The sequence below is a fragment of the Lissotriton helveticus genome, chromosome 7 (assembly GCF_964261635.1).
Source record: "Lissotriton helveticus chromosome 7, aLisHel1.1, whole genome shotgun sequence".
NCBI lineage: Eukaryota > Metazoa > Chordata > Amphibia > Caudata > Salamandridae > Lissotriton > Lissotriton helveticus.
In genome coordinates, this window is record NC_136068.1 from 300147350 (window position 1) to 300171024 (window position 23675).

At 41.7% G+C, this 23675-nt stretch overlaps 1 protein-coding gene across 8 annotated transcripts in view; it reads left to right on the forward strand.

The window, feature by feature from the left end:
• EPB41L1 (erythrocyte membrane protein band 4.1 like 1) overlaps positions 1–23675 on the forward strand; it is a 574086-nt gene that overhangs the window by 469787 nt on the left and 80624 nt on the right. For all 8 annotated transcript variants that reach the window (XM_078652088.1, XM_078652086.1, XM_078652087.1 and 5 more), the window contains 3 exons: positions 8087–8262; positions 13437–13594; positions 22143–22337. In XM_078652088.1, coding sequence (XP_078508214.1) covers positions 8087–8262; positions 13437–13594; positions 22143–22337 — 529 coding nt within the window. The remainder of the gene's footprint in view (positions 1–8086; positions 8263–13436; positions 13595–22142; positions 22338–23675) is intronic.

Below are 23675 nucleotides of genomic sequence, written 5' to 3' on the forward strand. Positions count from 1 at the left end.
GTCCCTGGTGTATATATATATAAAAATAGTATTACAAATCATTACAAATCGGAAACTAGTTCTAGTCCCATTCTAGTTTTGTAACATGTCCACCTCTTTTTGTAAAAGAGACCAAATAAAATTAACAACCAATCAGATCAACCTCACCCTGTAAAACCTTCCTGAGAGAACCTCAGACCCTCAGATTTTCTACCGCACATTGTGCTTGGGAATCTGCTCAGTTTTTTCCTTGTTACATCTATTCCTAGAGTTTTTTCAAGAGCTATTCTTCAACTTTATTCTTCAGCTTTGCTCAACATGTCTGAGAAGGAGAAAAAATGCAGTTTTAGAGCTTGTGTCACCTGCTCTAAAAAGAGGCTTTACGTGAATTACCGTCACAAGGACTGCATCTATTGCCTGTATCCAGATCACAAGGCCAAAGATTGCAAGGTATGCCATACTTTTTCTCGCAAAATCTTGAGGGACCGTGAGTGACGTCTCCTGACTTGGCTCCAGAAGTTACAATCCAGGAGGGAGCCTATCTCCAGTGACGACAGTGATGGGGCCTGATCAGCTGCATCTTCTAGATCTCTAAAAAGGGTGAGATCTGACCCTTCTTCTTCTGAAGACCATCCTGAGAAAACCTCTAAAAAGACCTCTCATGGGTCTGACAGGCAAAGTCCAAACAAATCTCCTCACCGGAGTGTAAAGGAGAGAGAAGGACTATCTACAGGAGAGACTGCAGTGAGGATGTCGAGCTCTGTTTCTCCATCTTCTCCTCCTCAGATAAAAAAGGATTTCAAAAAGCCCTCTTCTGTTCCCTTTGAGGGAAAACATGTTAAGAAAATGTCGCCGTTGACGACGCTGCTGACGACACCGTCGACGAAGATACCATCATCGTCTTCGTCGACACGCAGCAAAAAGGTAAAATCTCTTCAGTCTTCTGAGACTCCAACAACAGGATCGTCGACGAGAGTCTCCTTACCTTCACCGACGGTGCAGCTTTTATCATCGACGGCAGTGATAACTGATGCGGCATCATCAGTCATGGCGAATATTTCGACGATGACGAGGATGACGACGGCTGCGGTTACAACGACGGCTATGACGACAGCTTCGACGTCAACGGTCATGACGACGGTATAGTCGACGGGGCCGCCGCTGACATGTACATCGTCAGCGACACCGTCGACGACCTCGTCGACGACAGATACAATTTCTGCAGTAATCATCAGGAAACGTCACATTACTCCTGAGATCACTTCCCCCAGCAAAGTGACGCCTTTACTTCCTACTTGCCTCCTAGACGAGGAGGATTCGGAAGAAGAAGGTCCATATGGCTATGCACATAGCCCTTCTGAAATGCACGTTAAATGCCAAGACTTGGATTCTGAGGATGGGTATGGTGACGAACAAGAGTATGATCCTCCCCAGGACTATCATGGAGGTTATCAGGAGGAGATGGTCTGTATGCCATCCTCCTTGATTTCAGACTTACAGTTCCTGCTGTCTGACTTAAAAAGAGGTTTCCAACACCATCTCTGGTGCAGGAACTCGTTTCAGTTCCCCCTCTTCCACCTGCGGGGCCTTCCATGACTCGGTTGCCACCACCTCCTCTGCAGTTGATAGTGGATCCACCACCTACAGTTCCTCTTGTCCAGGATGATACCTCAGATGATGACCAGGGACATACAGATCTCCCGGATTCGGACAGGGAATAGGATGATTACTCCTGCTTCCCCTTTTACAGTGCCAGTGGATTCTCCACCTGGGACATTGATGGTTTCCATAATTTGTTAGAGAGGGCAGCTAAAAGGCTTGATCTCCCTATGCCATCGGTGCAGTCGGAATGTTTCTTGTATGACTTTAAAGAACCTTTTAAAAGGTCTGTGAGGATAATCCCTATTGTTGGTCACGTTTGGGAAGAGAGACTCGAGGTTATGAAGACCCCAGCTACAGTGGTCCTGGTGCTTCCGTTAGCCAACAGAACCCGGACTCTGTTATTTCCCAGGCAGCACAGAGGCAATCTAAAAATCCAGCGGCTCATCTAACAATGCCTCCAGATAAAGAAGGCAGATGCTTGGACAATGCTGACAAAAGGTTTTCATCAATGTCCAGCCTGCTCGTCAAAGCGGCCCATGCTTTAGCCATCTTTGGGCGCTACGACCACCAGATGTGGTGTGACCTCTCTCCCTATCTAGACCAACTGCCTGAGGACAGCAGGGCCGAAGCAAATAAGATTCTCCCGGAAGGAGAGAGACCTCATCGGAGGAAATTGACTGCGCAATGGATATTGCAACAACTGCATTCCTTTTACTGGCGGAAGCAGCAGTCCTTAGATGCCAAGGATGGCTTTGTGCTACTTCGTTCAGACTGGAGGTTCAAATAAGATTTTAGATCTTCCATTTGATGGAGAAGCGCTCTTTGGTAAACATATAGACGATGCACTCCAGGACATTAAAAAAGACACGGACATTGCGCGTTCGTTAGGGATGCTGCAATACCACAAGGTCCCCTTTCGGGGTGCAAGAGGTAGAGGTCTTCCCTCATACAGAGGAGGGTACCAGCAATACCGGTACTCCTCATATATATCTGCCTCGCAATCCTACCGTCCGCAGTATAACCAGCGGCAATGTCAGTCCTCATCTTATTCTAGGTGCCAATAGCGGCTGCCTGGCTCTGTCTACTGTTCCTCCCCCTCATGTAACACTTGTGGAGGGCAGGATATAGCAATACTTCCAAGATTGGCAATGGATAACATCGGATCATTGGGTTCTCAATATCATCCAATTCGGCCACACGTTGGAGTTTGTCCATCCTCCTCCAACCAATCCCCCTCGCGCCACAGCAACAAAACATCTTCGTCTCCTGCGTTTAGAGGTCCAACAGAAAGAGGCGATAGAACTGGTCCACCATCTCACAGAGGGGAGAGGGGTTCAACTCCCCGTTATTTCTAGTTCAGAAGACTGTGAAAAAGTGGCGGCCTATTCTAGATCTGAGGTAGCTCAACACCTATCTCATCAAACAGTTGTTTTGAATGGTCTCCTTACTGGACATTCTTCGTCTTTTAAATTCAGGAGATTTCATGGCCACTCTAGATCTAGAGGATGAATATTTTCATGTTCCCATTCATCCATCCCATAGGAAGTTTAATTGCTTCACAGTAGCTAAGAGCCACTTTCAATTCAAGATTCCTCCCCTTCAGCCTCAGATCGGCACCAAGAGTATTTACAAAAATACTAGCTCCAGTGGCAGCTTTTCTAAGGAAACAACAGCACCAGGTTTTCCCTTGCCTAAACGACTGGTTGCTGAAAGATCCTACCAAGGAGAGGTCAGTGGCAGCTTGTACAAAGCTGTTCAGGAGTCTGGGTCTTACCCTCAACACAGAAAAATCAAATTTGTGCCCTTCAAAGAGCGCCAAAGTCCTGGGAGCCATATTGGACACGTTCCAGAACAAGGCTTTTCCTAAAGTGGAAAGAGAAGCAAAGCTAAGGTCGATGGCCACCTACTTCGAAAAAGAATGTCACATTCAGTTTGCCTCTACAAGTCCCTTCTGGGATCCATTTCGTCCTGCATTCCTCTGATTCCTCACGGCAGGTTACAAATGCGTCCTCTTCAAGAACAACTGGACTTGCATTGGCGTCAGGTGGAAGGATCTTTCGAAGATATGATCACATTAACGGCGCCAATGAGGGAAGCCGCTTCATGGTGGACTCACGAGGCGAACATTTCCCAAGGTCTCTCTCATTCACAACAGTTCATTGCTGGCAGGCTGGGGAGCGGTCTTGCAGGACCTCCAAATAAATGGTCAGTGGCTGCACCACCATTGTCTGTTACACATCAATCTGCTGGAACTCAGGGCAATTCGCCTAGCCTTACAGGCTTTCCTCCCAAGGATAAAGAATTTGTCGGTTTTAATAAGGACAGACAACACTACGGCCATGCATTATATCAACAAGCAGGACGGCACAAGATCTCGCCTGCTAACATTGCAAGTTCAGGCCGTCTGGGAATGGGCTATCTTGCATGGAGTCTCACTAAATGTGGAGCATCTCCCAGGGACGCTAAACGAGACAGCAGATGCACTAAGCAGACTGAAGTCAGTCAGCCATGAATGGGAGTTGTATCAGCAGACTCTAGAGGAGATTTTTAGTCTATGGGGCCGATCAGCCATAGATCTCTTTGCTACTCCGGCGAACAAGAAATGCCGGTTCTACGCAAGCTGGCATCACCATCAGGGATCCTTGGGGAATGCGTTTTTGATGGCATGGTTAGGCACCTTTGTTTATGCTTTTCCCCCATTCTTCTGATCCCCAGGCATCTCAAGAAGCTAAAGACGGAGCCATGCAAAATGATTCTAATAGCACTGTCTTGGCCTTGCCTGTACTGGTTCACGGAGCTTCTTCTCTTATCCCCTAAGCATCTGGTGCCTTTGGAACCGATCCCATCTCTGCTGACAATGTCCCCGCGCCAAGTATTGCATCCGGATCCCCGATCCCTGCGATTATCAGCGTGGCTCCTGAGCACAGAGAATTTCTCGATGTAAGACTCTCTGTGGAATATAAAAACATTCTCTCTCAAGCTCATGCTCAAAGTACAAACAAAACCTACCGGTTGAAGTGGAAGGGGTTTTGCCACTGGTGCTGTGACTCGGGAGTTTATCCTTTCTCTTCCTCGGCTCATGAAATTCTTACTTACATTCTTTCCCTGACGAAAACGGGCCTGGCTCAGTCATCTATTAAAGTTCATCTTGCAGCCATATCTCGTTTCAGGAGAACATACTCAGCCCCTTCGCTCTGGTCGGCAAGGATTATTTAGCAGTTTATGACAGGCCTTTTTCGAGCCTACCCTCCAGTGAAGCCACTCCACCACTGTGGCACCTTAATCTGGTCTTGTCCCAGCTCATGAAGCATCCCTTCGAGCCTATACATAAAACAGACTTGAAATGTATCTCTTGGAAGGTGCTTCTTCTTCTAGCCTTGACTTCAGCTAGGAGGGTCAGCGAATTACAGGCATTCGCCATTCAGGAGCCCTTCCTTTTAAGAATGAAACAGTTATACTCCGTACCAACCCCAAGTTCATCCCAAAGGTACCTTCGGACTTTCATTTAAATGAACCAGAATCACTTAAGTCTTTTTCCCCTCAGCCTATGACTCCAGCCGAGAGGTCCCTTCACTCATTGGATATTCAACATTTCCTATAATTCTATCTGCAGAGAACTATGGATTTTAGAAAGTCACCCCAACTCATCGTGGCTTTCAGCGCCCCTCGTAAGAGTAGCAACCTGGAAGAGCACTCATAGATTCACAAGACATTACTGCTTGGATTCTTCAATGCAATTCAATAACCGATGAGCTTTCCCACTCATCCCTCCTTCCTTTTCCCTGATACCTTCTTCACACATTCTTTGATAGATTTCAATATGGGTGTTTAATTCTGAGTGCATGCAGGGATGTACTGTTTATGTTTGAATTTTGAAAAAAGTCTAAACTGCGATATATGATATTTATTGCTTTCCCTAATCTTATTGATGCATTGTTAATATCAGTTTGATTTGATACACACAAAGAAATGTGCTCATGACTGCTAGCTACTCTAATTCAAGTATGGGAATCTATGAAAGTTCCAAAACTGGAGTAAAAAAACAAGTTACTTACCTGTAACTTTAGTTCTCCAATATTGGAAACTTTAATAGATTCCCATGCGACCTACCCTTCTCCCCTGGGAAAGCTCGACTTTCTGCATTTTATGGTTATACGGTGGCACTACCGCTATGAAAATCTGAGGGTCTGAAGTTCTCTCAGGAAGGTTCTAGAGGGTGAGGCTGATCTGATTGGTTATTGATTTTATTTGGTCTCTTTTACAAAAAGAGGTGAATATGTTACAAAACTAGACTGGGCCTAAGCCTAGTTTCTGATTTTTAATGATTTGTACTACTATTTTTATGTATACCGGGGACTCCCATCTCGATAACGGGGAATGATTCAAGCATTGGAATCTATGACAGTTTCCAATACTGGAGAACTAAAGTTATAGGTAAGTAACCTGTTTTCTTTTAAGAGGTGATATGTCTATTGCTCACAGCTTCATAACTCAGTTTATGATGCTGCCTCGGTGTACATTTTAACAGCTTTTGAGAGCTCTCCATATGTCACATGTTATACAGATGGTTAGTTAAAATAATGTCTAAACTACAATGCTTTTTATAGTTTACCATGTTCCCCTACAGACTTAGCAGAGTACTTGCAGGAGATTGCAGGAGGAGATTGCAGAGGAATTGGTTTAGTACACATTTGTATTTTTTATTTTTACGAATAGTATGCTATGAATTATTATCGGTGAATCTGGGTGGATCTTCAAATAACTGTAAAGAAAATTACGATGTGGAATACATATTTGTATATTGAAAGATATACAACTTTGCATAGTTAAAAGGTTTTTCTATCAGAGGTAAATGTGTCAATAATCTTGAGTCACAAAATTTGTGAATCTTCTACCATAGAATTCTCCTGCATTTGTAGAGATTTAGTTGTTTTTATATTCATTTACAAAGATTTAAAGAAGGACTGCTCGAACCTGCAACTGTCTCAGTTTCTTCCAGGAATACTCCTGAAATCGTTTTGTGAATTACTTTTTTGCTCAAGCAAATGCACATTTGCAGATTGCGTTATGCAAATAATCGGGAGCAAGTTGTTGCCAACGTTTTTGGTATTTTCTAAGTCAATAGAGAAATTTTGTTCCCCTGTGGAGAAACTCCTTTTCTTACACACAACCAGCCCATTCGCAATCTGTATAGAGATTTTTTCCTTCTGTTGTCCGGACTTCATTTCTGAGCCATTCCCAGAATGAGAATGGATGGAGATAAAGTTTGTGACTACCTGCAAACAAGTAAGTTTGTGTATGTGCACAAAGTTTCACTACATTTCTCAATCACATCCCACTGAATTTGATTTACTCACGTGAATACGTTTGTGTAAAAAATATTTTTACTAATATAGAACCACCTATTGTAAATGTTCAAAATCTTTTACACTCCGAAAAGCAGTGCTGTTGGGGAACTAACACACGCAAGTAGATCTGGAAGTCGTGTGCTAAATATCCTGCTAAAAATGGTACTTCTATTTGTGAGTCATATTACCATCACTCACGTCATTTATTTTAGCATCTATATGTAAATAACAATGAAAAACAGTCCTCAAACATAAAAAAGTGGATACTTAATTGGAGGGAAAATATGTTAATATTTTAATAAGGCAATCCCAGGTTGAAAATGCCCAAATATCCTAGGGTCAAAGCAGTGGCGTAGCTAGTGCTTTTGGTGCCCAGGGCGACAAAACAGTTTGCTGCCCAGTTCCGGTAAAAGCACGTGGGGTGCTGGTGAACGACAAGTGTGGGGGGGGGGTGATGCGTCAGATGACGAGCGGAGGCAGCGACGAGGGAGAATACAGAAAGAACAAAACTTACCTTGTGCTCATGGTCTCACAGCCACTGTCAAAAAAGTGACACCCGGGGCAGACCACCCACCCTCCCCTAGCTATGCCAATGGCATCAAACAGAATGTTTGGACAGCTTGGAAAACCTTCTGGGGCCTGACTCAAGATATAATATTCCGTATATCTCATCTTTAAAACAAATCTGCCAATAAATTTGATTTATAACAGTTTCTCAAATGTTCACGATTACTACCAAACTTACCAGATGAAATGAGACCTGGTGATTTTAGCAACCCATATTAACTTACACATCTTGATTTATATAAGACATTCTTAGTTCAAGGTGAGGCTACTCATGGTCAACATATTTTTAGACCCCAATTTCTTGAGAGAGGGATGCTGATTAGGGCAGCCTGTATGAACACCCTATTTCGCGTAGAAACCCCCAGACCAAAAATCTAGAAGTAAAACGATAAACGAATATTTTTGTTTCTAATTAAGAGTGCAACTAAACCATCCATAATAGCTGATCACTATTTTGTAGGGCTGAAGATATGTAAGTGAGAATAAACAGTGGGGCAGAGCTAGAGTAGTAAAATGCAATTAAATAAAAATGTTTTCTTTAATTGTCTGTTTATGTGTTGCTACATCCTCTTCTTGTACTTACTTTTCAGGTTGGTGTCTCCAGAACCTCCTCCCAAGGGATTTTTGGTGATGGGCTCCAAATTCCGGTACAGCGGCAGGACGCAGGCTCAGACCAAGGAAGCAAGTGCACTCATTGATCGGCCCGCACCCTTCTTTGAGCGTTCCTCTAGCAAAAGATACACCTTGTCTCGCAGCTTGGATGGAGGTATGTACAGCACTTGAACCATCAAGTACAACTGCTTTTCTGGTGGTCAGAGGAGTGGGTGTAGTTTTATGAAGGAAAGTGGTCATAACATGTCTGATCTGACAGCTAAAAACTGCCTGCAAATGGGTTTTAATACTATTTCCATATTGCACAAAATTAGCAAGCCTGACTTCCTCTACTGGAGTTAGTGGGAGGAAGGGGGTTGAGAAGGGTAGGGCTGACACTTTTTTTTGTTTTTTAAATAAGTCTAAACCAATAATTTGACTTTCCAGTTTTAGAAATGCATTCGCTACACAGCTGTAGGTTTTTCCAGATTTCATGAAGAAAGTTATTCCAATAAATCAGAAAAAAAGGTGCAATACTCTCAGTCATTTCTGTTTGTAAGAAAATAATGCAGAGCTGTTTCAAGACTGCTAACAGGGCTTGATAGGTTTATCGCTCCCAGCCTTGAAAGCAGCCCACTGTCTTCCAGCCTACCCAAAGTTTTGTGAATGTTCCGTATGCTGAAGAACTTGGTACCAGATTTCAGCAAGGCCTAGTAGAAACAGTGCACAATGATTTGACCTTAAGACGGTTTCAATTATTATATATGTATACATATCTTACCTTCTGAGATTGACTCTGTAGCTCCATCTATACAAAATGTCGATACACATACACAGACTCTCCCACTAAAATGAATAGTATTGAAATCCTATGGTCTATTATGATGTCAATCGATTCTGCTCCTTGGATAGAGTTTTTTCTCTGGCATGCCTTATCCAATATGGATTCCTCTGTCCCACGTTGTCAGGGCTTGCAGGCTGAAAGCCAGTCCTTCTCATTGGATGAAGGGTGCATGCATTTTCATTATGCGCAAGAACAATTGATAGTGTACACTGGGTGATGGGCACATGCCTCATCCTCCAGAAGGATCATACATTATACTTAATCTACATTGAACCTTCCTCTACCTAAAACACAATCAGGCTTAACACTACTTTAGTTCTGGCTGTCACAAAACATGTCCATCTCCCTTGTATGTAAACTAGTGCGAGTTGTGCAGACTATGGTTAAGGAGATTATAAAGGATGTGAGATGGATAGCAAGAGAATGCAAAGTCGCAGAGAGTAACTGATGATGAGGAGAATTGCAGACTGCATTTGCCAAGACCCACTAATTTCTCAGGCCATGAGCTAAATGGCTGTTTATGTCCCAAGCAGAATCATCAGATCTATGTCCATGAGGCGTCTTAACGACCTTTGATATTGTAGGAATATGACAAGCAACCAGTCACTTCATGTTGTCAGAGTGCAGTTTGTAGAATAAACTCACTGTAGATATTAAGTTGGTAAACGTTCTAATATTCTTTAAGAAAGGTTTGAAGACCAGTCTTTTCAAGATCGTCTTCATTGTTTGTGGTGTCTGCTTGTGCCTGGACACTTTGGTGCATTCTGAGATTACTGGACTGGTTTGGTCTGGCCTGGGATTTATGAAAATGACACAATTCTGATCATTTATTATCTCTAGTCTATCTCTCCATCACCTCCTAGCCTTCAACGTTTATGATATTGAAATTCAATTTTCTATGAGGACTTCAGCTTGGTTGTTGACTTCATTAGTCCTTCTGGTGATCTCGTTTTCTACTTCACTTCTTCTCCAGTGACAGTGTTTCACCAAATAGCACATCCAATTGATATTTCGACCAAAATGAGCTCCAATAAAATGGCTTTGTAGTTTAGTGAATACTTGTTTGCTGTCAGAGAATGACGGGAACAGTCAGATGGGAAATTAAGAAAATTGTACAAGGAGCCAGATGGAGTGTCTAGTGGGATCACTCAAAGTTCTTCAAACAATTAAATTCTAGAGAAATAGGGGCATCTGTGCCAAAGTTAATGAGAATGTTTCCTGTTGGTTAAGTTGTTCAAAGAGCTAACAACTCCAGTATGCATGCATTATATATGCACATTTTATTAAGTCTTCCTATGGAATGGATGAGAGCCTGGCTTCTTTCTTTGAGAGGATAAAGGAACCAAGATCATAAAAACCACTAGGGCTCAGACAGAAGGTCTATTGACTGATAACTCCATCTGGATTGTATCACTGGTAACTCTGTCTAGTTGGGAAAATGTATTGAATACAAGTCACACATTTCACTGAAGGACTGTGCTATTTCTCTTCCACTTTGGAACATAGTTTAATAACTGCCATGCCCTGACAATCATGGTGACTCTTCATGTTTATTATAGTGGACATACCAACTACTTTTAAATTAGCTCTGGTGACCATTTACTGTCTGTGGACAGCTAAAAAACTGCACAGTCTAATTTTCTTTGTGGACTTGCTGATACTAAACATTTAGATGAACTTTTGTAAGCCAGGGACGAAGGCAAGGTAATGAAGTTTATTTTGCTAGATCTGTTGGAGGAATTGTTTGAAACACAAAAGGCCTAATTCTGCTTCTTTATTTCATATGGTGCCACAATTATTCAGGTGTCTTCTTTTTCTCAAGCAGTGAATTGTGGTGAACCTCAATGGCCACCTCCCTTGAAACCTTTGTTTAGCATTTGCATCCAACGAGTGGCTGAGATACCAAGAAAGCAACAACTGGATTTATAGACGTGTCCCAATGATGCTCATATAGCCTTTCACGTGACGAGTGTTGTGAACAACACAAGCTCACAGAGGCATCTGGACATCCCAAGAAGACGCAGCTTAGCATGTTGATCCTAAATGGGTTCAATGTGGAAGTTGTGCTGGTGGTCAGGTACTCCTCCTTTTCTATTGGCCTGAATCTGTCTGCTTCTCTCCAACTTTCATTCTGAATATCAAAATATTGGTGCCTGATTGAACCTTAACATATCTTGTTGAGAACTGATTTGATAAGTGAATGAAAGAGGCAACTTGTTTGCAGCAAGCTTAGAACATTTGATATTAAATGCTCACATCTGTGCCACCCTCATCAGAACAATGGTGTTTGGTGTTATTTCAGAGTACTGCTATTCTTTTTACATCAAAGGCAGTATGAATACCTCAGCCTGGCTGCTCCAGGTACAGAATCGAGCTTGTCTGTGTTATCTGAAAATTGAGACCTCAGGATCTTGCTTCTATTAAGAGGGCTTTCTTACATTGGTTGACAGTGGTAGCATGTGAAAGGTGTACAACTCTCACCTTTTCTTGAAACAATCTATAATGATTGCAGCTTACAAACTGACCTGCAAGTTAAAGTCGGCCACAGCCAGGGTCGGACTGGCCTATAGGGCAATCAGGCAGTGCCCCATGGGCTGGTCTGACAGATCAGTGTGTGAGACAGTATTTTAGCTGTTTGTGGGCCTGTTTTATGGTTTGCTGGGTCCAGATTTTACTGTTGATTTCCCTGATATGAAAACAAGCATTGCCTTCAGCAAGCTCAATTCCATGCAATCTTTCATACCTTTCAAAACATGTATACATCATGTCTTTATAAGGTCAAAGCTGCCTCAATTTCCATACATAGGCCACTTTTATTTGGTGCCTGAGCCTATTTTCTGTCCCAGTCCGACCCTGGCCGCATCTTGCCCCATTCAAGAATCTAATTTCAGGATGTATGTGGTCATAGGTGGTCCCTTGCAGTACCTGTGATCAGCCTATGGGATGCTTTAAATCCTGTGCTACAGATAATCGGGGAACACTTTAGTTTTAGCTGAGTTTTTAAGGTTCACCCATTCAGAAATCCTACCCCTATGGTTTAACTCATTGGTATAAGAGATGGGCCTACACACTCTCTCCCTCACACTTTTGCCTCTCAGTCCAAAGGAATTCTAAACCATGCGCCATCAAGTACCTTCAGATGCATGTTGGTGCATTGACTATAAATGGCTTATAATAAATCTTGGATAGCTCCGTCATTGTACCTCAGACTTGACCTACTCCTCAGTTTTCTAACCCGTTATTGTAAAGCCTGATGTGACATGCCATTTCATTTTAAACGGGACCTACAGCACATGTTGCTATTATTCTATGGAAATCTCACTTGGATCTGATAGTGCACCTCATTCATGACCTGAGGCACAATTTGCTTTAGTAGCAAAGGACACCTACTATGCTGAGTACACCTTAGTTCAACTGAGATTTGGACTTGTTTTTATCAGCCAATTCCCTTTAGACACATTGTAAATCTGGCATACACAGTAGGGAGTTGAGGTCGATAATGAATAAAACAACTCAATTCATAAGTAAGACGCGAGAAATATGGAAACAAATTAAACTCTATTAATTTGTGCAGGCTGTGACATATAAGCAAACACTGAATTTGAAGAGACCAACATTATGTTAATGAGACTCTGTTGAAGAGTATCAGTTGATAGACAAAGATCTCTATTGAAGATAATGAGGCTTGTAATGACAGGTTGTACATTGAAGGGTATTAGTGCATCAGCAAGGGATCCCTTTGGAAGTTTATAGGACTGGTGCTAAAGGGATATATATATTGTGATATATGATGTCAATCCTGAGTGACTGAGAGATGCACAAATAAATGACAGGCATCTAACGCCAGGCGTATGAGACAAAAGAAATTCCACTGAAGTGGCTAATTTTGTGAGCATCTGGGAAAAAAATGAGAAGAGTTCAAGAAAATGAGTGCAGGAAGGAGGAGGGCTCCACCTCAATGCAGTTTCAATTAGTGATACTCACTGGTATTTATATCAAGTTGTTTGGTTGAGGACTTTGTGAGACCTTTATGCAAGTCAATGTGACTTGTGAAGTAGGCTCGGAGAAAACACTGATGTTAAGAAAGTGAAGCAGAATCCAGGATGTTAGAACTATGAGCATGCCTGAAACATCATGCTAATGTTGAGAAACGGAAATTGTTCATTTAGGACTCAATGGCATTGTATATGTGCAGTGATGCAGAAATGATGTTGCCTTCTTCAATGGGTTTGTGTTTTTTTGGTCTCATTGTTGTGGAAATGTTCCTTTAAGTGACATTTTATGGAATTGAATATGAGTTACATGCGAAATGTGAGATGCCAAGGAGTTGGGAAGGCAGTGGTGCATATTATGTTTCTATGGTTTAATATAGGTTGCGGTTCACAAATTCCAAAATGAAGTCAGGTTTGACGTCACTATTTAGTAGGGGCGAGTTACAGGACCTCCAACTGGTTGTTGTCCAGAAGATCCGAATAGTCTCACCAAATTTGTGCTTACCTTTTCAGAATTCTCCCGGCCCACTTCAGTTAGCGAGAACCATGATGGTGGCCTAGAGTCCGATAAACGGGACCATGGGGACATGGAGATGGATGGGATGAGGAACAAGCACGAAGGCGACGATGAGGATGAGGTGACGACACCTACGAAGATCAAGGAGATGAAGGTGTGGATGTGTCGGCCTGGGGAATGGGTGGGGTGTTAATGATTTGATCATAGGAAAAGGAGGGCAAGATGTATGCTATTAATCAGTTACTAATTGAGAGATAGGACTCTCTTGGCACTAAAATATATCCCAATGGAACTTTTGCAACCCCTATGCAGACATTCCAATCAAATTGTAATAAATACCATGTTGCCGGACACAGTAATACTGTGCCAGTGTTTAGGATGATGTGTTCTTATAGCCGTCTTTCCACATGAGAGTATCTGTCTATATCTTGTAAATCTTTCTTTTTTTGACAGAAGTGCCCAGCCTTTTTATAGAAAAACCAAAGGTGGTGATGGACGGAGCGTTGACAATACAAACACTCACCCCCAGTCAACTGATCTGGGTTTAATCCATCACCGTTCTTTAGCTCACTCCGGCACCCCAGTTCAGACATGGCCATATGCAAATCAGTTTGACCCTGTGCCTCATGGGAACAGTCCAGCCCGAACTGCCAAGCAATGTCTTCCCTGGACCGGAATCAAGCTTCCCAGGACCGGTTTCTGGCATTACAGCCGTCTTCAGCCGGGCTTGCTTGACTCCAGTGGTAAAGTGAGCAAGGGACTCACGTCTGAGCATACCCTGCCAACTTAGGACGAACAAAGAAAAACCAAAGGTGGTGATGGACGGAGCGTTGACAATACAAACACTCACCCCCAGTCAACTGATCTGGGTTTAATCCATCACCGTTCTTTAGCTCACTCCGCCACCCCAGTTCAGACATGGCCATTTTATGCCAGTGTGACTGTAGCAGCCTATCTCCTCAAATTCCACATCCTCTTCTTTACCCCAGGCTAAATTTATTGACGTAGCACAGTCATGATGAATAGCATTTATAGACAAAAATCATATACAATACAGACTTCCAAATCTTAGAAATATATATTTAGTTAAAAAAGGAATTCCATAGTAATTTATTTCTTGAAACACAGTGTAACAATGTGATCACCCGTTGTGGTCAGCTCATTTTCTTTCCCCAGGACGTGCGGCCAAGTTCTGTATCTTCTTTGGGTAAACGTTGATGCATGCAATTCATTTTCATAGATTGTTGTTATGACCACAAGGAGCACAGTAAGTGATTGTCACATACTACTCCTGCAGCCTCGGTGATAAGCAATAGCACATGAGATACATAGATAGGAATATGTTGCATTGCCCCTTCACCGAATTACTTGCATCAGATTTTTCATTCAGTGTTACTTCACCTACCCAGACCTTAAATTCACATCAGACATGGCTGTTACGCTCAACAACACAGGTTCTCACAAAAAGCCGGCCCGTCCAGTATCATTAGATAGATCCGGGTGTAGATGTTCTAGTGCTCAAAGTGCTCAAGATCAGCATATCATTTGCAAATTATGCTAGTCTTGACTCTATGCAAATTGAATTCTTGGTGTTATAAACAGTGCCACATGGATACAGCAAGCAACACAAACAGGTGTATATGAATAAACATACACACACGTGCCACACACACACACACACACACACATACATACTCACACACATATTCACACACAGACTCACTGCATCCCATCTACATGAATGGACACATTAATTTGCTCACATACACATTCAATAATGGTCCAAAGCCAAGCTAGGTGGCTAACCAGGTCACCACCACCAAAGGGAGTAAAGGGGGTGCTAGAGTGGTAGTATAAGCAATAAAGGAAGCCACATTGTCACGGGCGATCGTTAGGAAAGTGCCTCGTTGCCTTTGGTGGCGAAAATACCTTATTTGTCTAAACGCCCCTTATACTGTTACAGATACAGATGGGTGCAAACTGTATATACTAACAGTTTTTTGTACGCAAAACACACACATACTCAATGTACGTAAAACAATGTTGTCTTTTCTTTTCTCTTCATGGCTCCCTGAGTCCCTCTCTGTAAACTTCCTAAAAACGGAGGAAAAGAGTTATATTTATTTGAATCAGCAGTCGAAGTGCATTTACAACAGTGTGGGAAGTATGATCCTGAGCGCAATGGTCGATGGGGGGTTGTTAGTGAGTTTAGGAGCGTGGTCAACGATGGGGCTAATAATAAAAAAATAATCTGCAACTATTTTTTTAGCCTGTCTCTGTCAGGTAAGAACATATAAAATAATGCACACACCTTAAATGAAAAATAAATGCAAGGTAAACTAATCAGAGTAAAATGCACTATTTTCCATTATGAATCCTCCGTTGGTTAATGTGATTACTGCAGATGGTTGTGTGTGTTACCAGAGAGCTACGGTATAGAATATTGGTTGGTGCAGTGGGGAATAGTGACTTGTGTATTTTTAGTGCTATGAGTTCCCAGCCTGTGACAGAAAGCATTATGAATATGTAAGTTAATATTTAAAATTTGCAATAGACATAACATAAGATAGGCTGCTGCAAAATGTGCCAACATGTATAGGTTTAAAATAAAACGAGTTCTTCCAACGTATTGATTTTAGTAATAGACAACTAGACTGCACCTAGGGCACATTTGTTATGTGTCAATTAAAACAAGAACTCCAGAAATCCGCTGGTAACCTCTCAAAAAGATTACCTCTGTCCTCATCCATCAATTAAACCCTAAGCTGGCTCCCAAGCAAACTTTACATCTAGTGATTAACCAGTCGCACACATTTACATTTTTTCAGGTAGCTGGCACCCCAGTGAGAATACCTGTGTTTTCTTTAGCTCTCTGTTCCCCCGTCAGCACCATAGAAGACCCCCTCCCTTTCACTTTCAGCCTAGCCATTTCAGATGTCTGTGTTAAGCATTCTGGGATGGTTAATTTTTTTAACAAAAATAAGTGGAACTAGTTTTATTAAATTAAAAAAGTATGGGCATAGATCCCGCCCAATTCGAGCCCTGATTGGAATAGCATTTTATGTTGATTGGAGAGGCACATAGGCGGAAGCGTGGGACACTAACAACATATCTGTGCTGCAGGCATCGGTATACATTCATATGCTCCCAGCTTGGCATTGGATGGGTACACGCCACAGCAAAATGTACATCAGTGGAGCCACTTCCTCAAGGCGACTGCATTCAAGATCTCTGTAAAGCAGAACAGTCTATCAGAGAAGATAGCTTATGGCAGACATTGGTAAACTGACTGCTAGCCCACAGGCTCTCAGCACACATAAAAGTGTGCCCTTAAATCCTGCATCGCCTTTAGTGGCTTATCTGAGATCTGCAGTTGAAACGGATATGTTTGCTTTGCCTACCACGGAGACTGTGACGCCTTTTTCAGTTTCTCACACTGTCACATATATTCAGTGCTTTACATAGAAATGAAGAAGTGCAGGTACTTCCTAGTCAGAGTAGACGTTTGCTCCCTTGAAGCACCTGTGGCCCTTGCAGGTAAGAACGTTAGGGCCGGTTGGGGTAGGATTTCGACATACGACCAAGAGGGAAAAATAATTAGTTATTTATTTGTGGTCGTCTGTCGAATCCCCCCCAACCTGGCTTCACCGCCCCACTGCTCTTACCTGCACAGGCCACTACTGCCAAGAAGTGCCGGTACTCTCCCATTAAATGTATTGCAGCAGTGCTGAGAAGTGCAGGTACTCTGTACCGGACAGTACCTGCCCATGTAAAGCACTGCCTATATGCCAATACAAGAACAGCCTATTGAATTAACGAGGAACCCGCGATAAAGAAATAAGACAAACCATTAGTTGTTGAACTAAGACATTTTGGAAAAATCTAATAAAAAAACAATGAATCAGGTAACAAGTCAAAGAAACGTGTCATACCAGGATACTAATACTATGAGCTTATAAACATTGATATTTATTCATCCAATGTTACATTGCATAAAGATAGAGAGAGAAATATTAAACATTGTATGGCAACGAAGAGTATGTGATCTCGAGAGAACTTGACAAGAATTGAAAGAAATTGTACTGCTTCAGTCAATATCACACCAGAAGAACAAACAAAAACATGTGAGAAGACTCAGTGAGAAAAGGCCATAAAATGGGTCTGGGGCTATTATGGTGCCGCATGAGTTGCGGTCCTACCGGGTAAGGTGGAGAGGCAAAGGTACTCTTAGAGTGGAGTTCCATAACTGTAACAGCGATTCCCTGAGTACAGCAGAAGCCACAAGATGATCACACTAGGGGCAATAGATCAGGGTGCAAGAGGCATCCCAATAAAGGCGCTTGAGAAAAACCAGGACCAACAGATTATACAGGTCTCTAGCGAGGGAGGCTTCAGGAAGAAAATGGACCAGCAGAGTGACGTCTCTGTTTTTGTATGATTTTTCTAAAATATATTAGTTCAGAAACCATTGTTTTATCAGATTCATTGCTCCACGGGTTGTTGACCACACAAAGGTCAAATGCAGTACCCTTGGCATCATTCATAAGGCCTCTCTAAAATGCTGACACCAAGCAGGTCAATGAAGTGTCTGCGTTGACTTCTTACAACAGATTTGCTGAAGCCTGGTGAGATAGCATGCTTTAGGCCGGAATGCTCCACATGCTAGGCACCTAGCTTTCAAATTCCTTCAAAGCCATTACCTTATAAGACTTTTGAGTTTTCAGGAGTCACTTGCAAATGCTTAATCAAGTAGCTCTGTACTTTATCACCTTTGTCAGCCTGGTCAGCTTGGTATTAATTAACCAGCTTTGATTTTTATTTTGCCATCACTTCTCTTATCATAGTGCCAGAATCACGTGTTCCATCTGGGACCAACCATTCGCTGTGGATCACACACTGTTTTCCAGACAATAGCTCTGCGGGCCAGTGCTTTTATAATTTATAATGGGCATGTGATGCAACATTGGTTTGACTTTGCCTTGCCACCATTCTGTTAACAACTGAAGAGTGAGTTATTATGGCCCACAAAAGTAAGGCAATATATTATCTTTTCAGGCATCTTTATGAATGTGATAAAATTATCACATGTGGAACATGTTCCAGCTGACATGATCACAATCTTTCTCATAGCTCTAAAGAATTCTAGTTATCTAGAGCCTTGGGCGATAACTGTTTGGTTCTCAAAATCTATAATTTAGCTTCAACAAGTGCTTTATCAGTCTGGGCTCTATAAAGGTTTTTGAGTGATTGTGGGTAATTTATTAAGTGAGTTTGAGAATAAAGCTGCTTGGAGTCAGCTCACTTGGCTAGATTTTATCTCCATTTGTGTCACTCAGATTGTGGGGTAGGTCTGGTATGTCCTGTCCCATCCTGTCATGGCATCAGAATCTAACAATATATTTGGTTGTATTGTGTTTAAGTTCTTGTGGTGTCACAAAGGTCAGCAGTAATGTGATGTAATTTAATTTTTGTGTGCTGTTGTCTACTGTGCAAATTAGTTACTTGGATATCTTATAAAACTGTCTGTTTTTGTCACCATGACGACAGCCAGACATTGTGATGAGTATATACCATTAGCTAATGCTACTGTGAGAGAGGAATCACAGTTAGAGTCCTATAGCAACAACAGGTTTCTGCTGTGCAAATTCAATTACAAACCATACCACTCTTACTATATGGTACCAAACTGCAGACCTCCACTATCTCCATATGACACTCCACACTCCACCACATAGAATCAGAGAACACCGTACTCAACGCCTCACAATCTCCACGCTACCGCAGCTTCTTCAGATAATACCGTTTAACAAACTCATACACAAACACACTCGCACACGTATTCACAATACCCATGTCCTTCCACATTGATTCAGAAGTAGGTCACAGGGCATACATAGCCCCTTTCGAAGCTCCTCTTACGGGACTATCTGCCTCACCTCTTCTAAGAAAGCTCACACGCAAACTTCCTCCAATTACACTGTTTGTCTTACACCTTGCATGACTGCTCATACATGCGGCCAGATGACACTACATCTTCTCTTTCATCCGCAAGCTGTGCCTACCCACTACACCCCTGTGTTCGGTGGAAGGGGACAAACACCCCTTCTCCTGGACGATCCTCCTGTGTGACTACACACAACACATGCAGACAAACACACCATTGATCCTTTGAACACTTATGCATTATGAGCTTGGCTCAAAGCTCAAGACACAGATTACAAAGGAAGTTGTTAACTGGCAAAATAAAAGCAACAAAAGGTCCGGTAATACATGATCACTCCTAAAATAAAGTAACATAATACAACGTTGCAGGGGTCTTGCAGCATTAGCACAACTCAGCTATGGTGGAGCGCCTGCTGATTGTGTCATATAGCAATAGTCAGGCCATAGATATGAATATTTGTACAATGTTGGATGCCGCTGCTAAGAGTATTCCCAACAATAGGGGGAGTTCTAGTTCATAAACATGGTAATGCTGGTTGAGGCTTCACTCTGCTGAACTCCATATCAATATATATGTTCTCTATGATGGAGAGTCTTCCATAAAAACAGTGATAGTAGTTTAATGAACAATGTGGTAATGCAGTCAACAGGCATTACTCTAGATTCTTCCCTGGGTTAAAATGGACAGGCTGCTTATGTCATAACATCACATTGATCCCCCACTGCTTATTTTAAATCCCTATCCGCTGCCAGTCGGAACAGGAAACTACACCACGGCACAAGCAGGAGGTATTCAACGTTTGTCCATGGAGTCCCTCTCCTTCTGCACGTTTTGTTACCTCAACAATGCATGCCCTGAATCTATCTTCTTCCAGATGTGTGTTTAGTGGAATACCAGACGTCTCATCCTGGACTTTCATATCACTATGCTGTTAACTTTAAGGTTCTTAGAGCTTTGCTGTAATGTGCAGGTCATTACTTCATAAAGCATTCTGACCTTCATAATGCTATTTGTGATTATCTCAAGCTCAGAGAACTGTGTCTTTATCACCTATGAAATGTTAATGTTTCATAATCTGTACAATATATGACAATGCTTACAAAATGTGGCATTAAGCCAAGGTTTTCTACAATCCCTCCCCTGGCTATCCAGAACAAACGTCTGATATTCCAATAAATAGAACAATTCTCTTTGTTTCAAACCTTTCCCAATTCCTCTTTCTGCCACTCATTACATTTACGCCTATATCCCTCCTAGATTTCACTGTGGCTTGGAGCTCTCCAGCCAGAGTGTCCATGCTTGATTGGGTAATTGCTGCAAGCCCTAATTGGGTATTTATGGGCCAATGGTTTGTGAAGGCCAGGCAAATAATTATAGCCTATACTGGGAGTTCTTGGACTAGAGGGGTGTCCATGGCAGAATGGGGTATCTTCTAATAACCAGTTTATCTTGAATCTGTTGTTTCTACTCTTCAGGCTGGTGTATTGACACAAGACTAGGATCTTTGTTCTTCTTGGGTGATAATAGCAAATTGGGGTGTCAGTGACCTCCTGAGAAATCGATATCTGACAGGATTTATATTTCTATCTGATTGTGTGTCATACCCATACCTCAGTATTTTATGTCAACGCACTACTGTTGCGTCTCTCCTGGATAGATTACTTTTGTCAGAGTGTGAAAGTATAGTACATACAGACATTTATGAGTGAGTTGAATGACTATTAATGACTGAGCAATGTACACCTCACTGTATCGTTAAATAGCAGCATATGTCAGCCATGGAAATTTTTACTAAGAGATCCATGACTCGTTTTGGAATCTGTATTCTAGACGCGCGTGCATAAAATACAGAAGTGTCTTAATGGACCACCGATTCTCTTGGAATATATATTTGGTATTGTACACTCCTTTATAAATGTCCGTCTTCAATAGATATAGTTTCATTCTTTGTTTTGCAACCTACATTTTGTGAAAAAATGCATGTTTTGCAGTGGTTCATTTTTTTAGGCCTTCAGCAAAATCCCATTGAAATCCATTCACTTTTCCTCATTGCATGGGCATGTCCATAGAATCACACACTATCATATATTGCTTTTCTACAATTTTGCATGTGTTTTGAGATCATTCCTTAACCAATATCTCTCTCTCTTTTTCTTACAATACTTTCTGTATATTTTCTCACTGTGCTTGATCTTTCCCAAGGATGGTGTCCATTTTATATTGTGGTTGACATGACTGCTTAGTTCCATTCCCTCATCAATCCCTCTTGACCTTATATTAACCTTTCCATACCCTGAATAAATGCCATAAATATTCTAAGTGGTTATTATTATTGGGATTTTTTTGATTGCCCCTAACTCTCCGGCCATCAGATCACTCATCCACTTAGCATCCATTTCTACTTTATCAACCATAGCCCAGTTAGGTTCTTAAACTAATTCATCGTCTTCATATATCTTATCGTGTGACTCTTACTCATACTTCATGGGTAAGCAAAGGTCATATCACCAAGGCACTCTCTTCCTTTCCACATTTCATGAATTGCTTTTAAAATCTACTCCCATGCATTCACCTCCATGGTAGAGAGTGATTTATCATGATGGTTGGTGAGTAGGCTCACTTTATTCCATCCTGTTGTTTGAGCTTTTTATGCGAATCTTTCCTACTGCAAATTATGAATACTTTGTTAGCTTAAAGTTTGGGTTCTAACAGCTTCTGTCCTCTTCTGTCTCTCCTTGTCCATTCTTTTCTACTAAAGTTTTTAGACAAATCTCAGGATGTTCTGCTGAAGCACCAAGCCAGTATCAATGAACTGAAGAGGACGCTGAAGGAGCCAAACAGCAAGTTGGTGCATCGAGAGAAAAACAGGGAAAAACGGTTGCCTTCCTCACCCACGTCTTCCTCACCTAAGCAGGAGGAGTCGCCACAGGGGACACCTGAGAAGTTGACTGAGGTCAGTTTAAAATAAATGTTGATTGGCACATTTTATATTATTTGTTTGCTCATTCATTTCTCTTCATCATCTAGCCATTTCATCCTTATTTTATCACCTACACTTATATTTTTTGTCCTTCTAGAATCCATTATCCCAAGCAGAGCTAAACTTAAGCCTCCTATCAGAAGTAATGCCAACAATATGTGTTCTTCTTTTGAAGTCAAAATGGCTTAGCCCAAATTAAATATGTTTGTGTTTTTGTAGATTGTTGTAATTTGTATTGTTTTGTTCCTTATTTGATTTTCTCTAATAAATGTCAGCCATATTAAGTCGTTTAGGTAGTGTTAAATCAGGCATTTGTAATTTTGCCATCTTTGCCCCAACACAGGTGTTTCTCAATCTGTTAATACTTCTTTGTAGCACTCAAAATCTTGGAGCTGTCTATAGATTTGCAGGGTATCCTGACTGATGGGGCAATGGGCTGCCTCTATTGAAGCTTGGCAAAATTGTGTTTAGGAAATGGTTGGTTATCAGTGATGGCGGTGAAGACCAGTCTTTAATTTCTTTCTACTTGTAGCACAAGGTAGGGAGTATCATTGAGAAAGTATTCATATCTTTCCACTTCAGCATTGTTAATGGCAACCATTGATCGAGGAGTCCAATTGTGGCATACCACAGGCTGGCCACAATTCTAATGGGTCTCTCAAAATAGACAGAAGGTAGTAGGGTGGCCTTCATTTCTTTACCAATGGTGATCCTGTGTGTCTTCTAAGCCTATACACACACAGAGCAGCTTCTTCCATAGCCTGTGGGAGAATCATCTTCTGAACATTTAGTTTAGTAAATATGTTGAGGCACAAAATAACTGAACAAGCCCATATGTCTGCAAACGCACCAATAGCAGAAATATCAAGGCTTTAGAAAGTGTGTAAATTCGCCCAGTTGATGATTTACATTCTCTTGTAATCTCTAGTGAGCTGAACATTTGGTATAGGAGATTACTTTCCATGTCTTTCGTGAAAGAACACGAGAGCTGTAATGATCTGTGACTATCCTTCTTATCCATGGTAACCTTTTAATTTTCTCTCTTTGTTGGTATGTGTGTTACTCTTATCAAATGTGAATTTATTTGTTCCCATAAAATGTTTGCATTTGAAATTATATTCAACACAAGTGATATCTATAGTAAGTGTTCTGGACAGTCAAAATATCAACACTGTTCTTTATTCAACCTAGAGTAGAAATGTCTTGTTTGAAAATGTTGGTGCAGAGTGAAACAACATATGGCCACTGTAGCAAGAGGAAATTATGGTTTTGCGTCAATCACTGAACTAATCCAGAAACATTATGATGCCT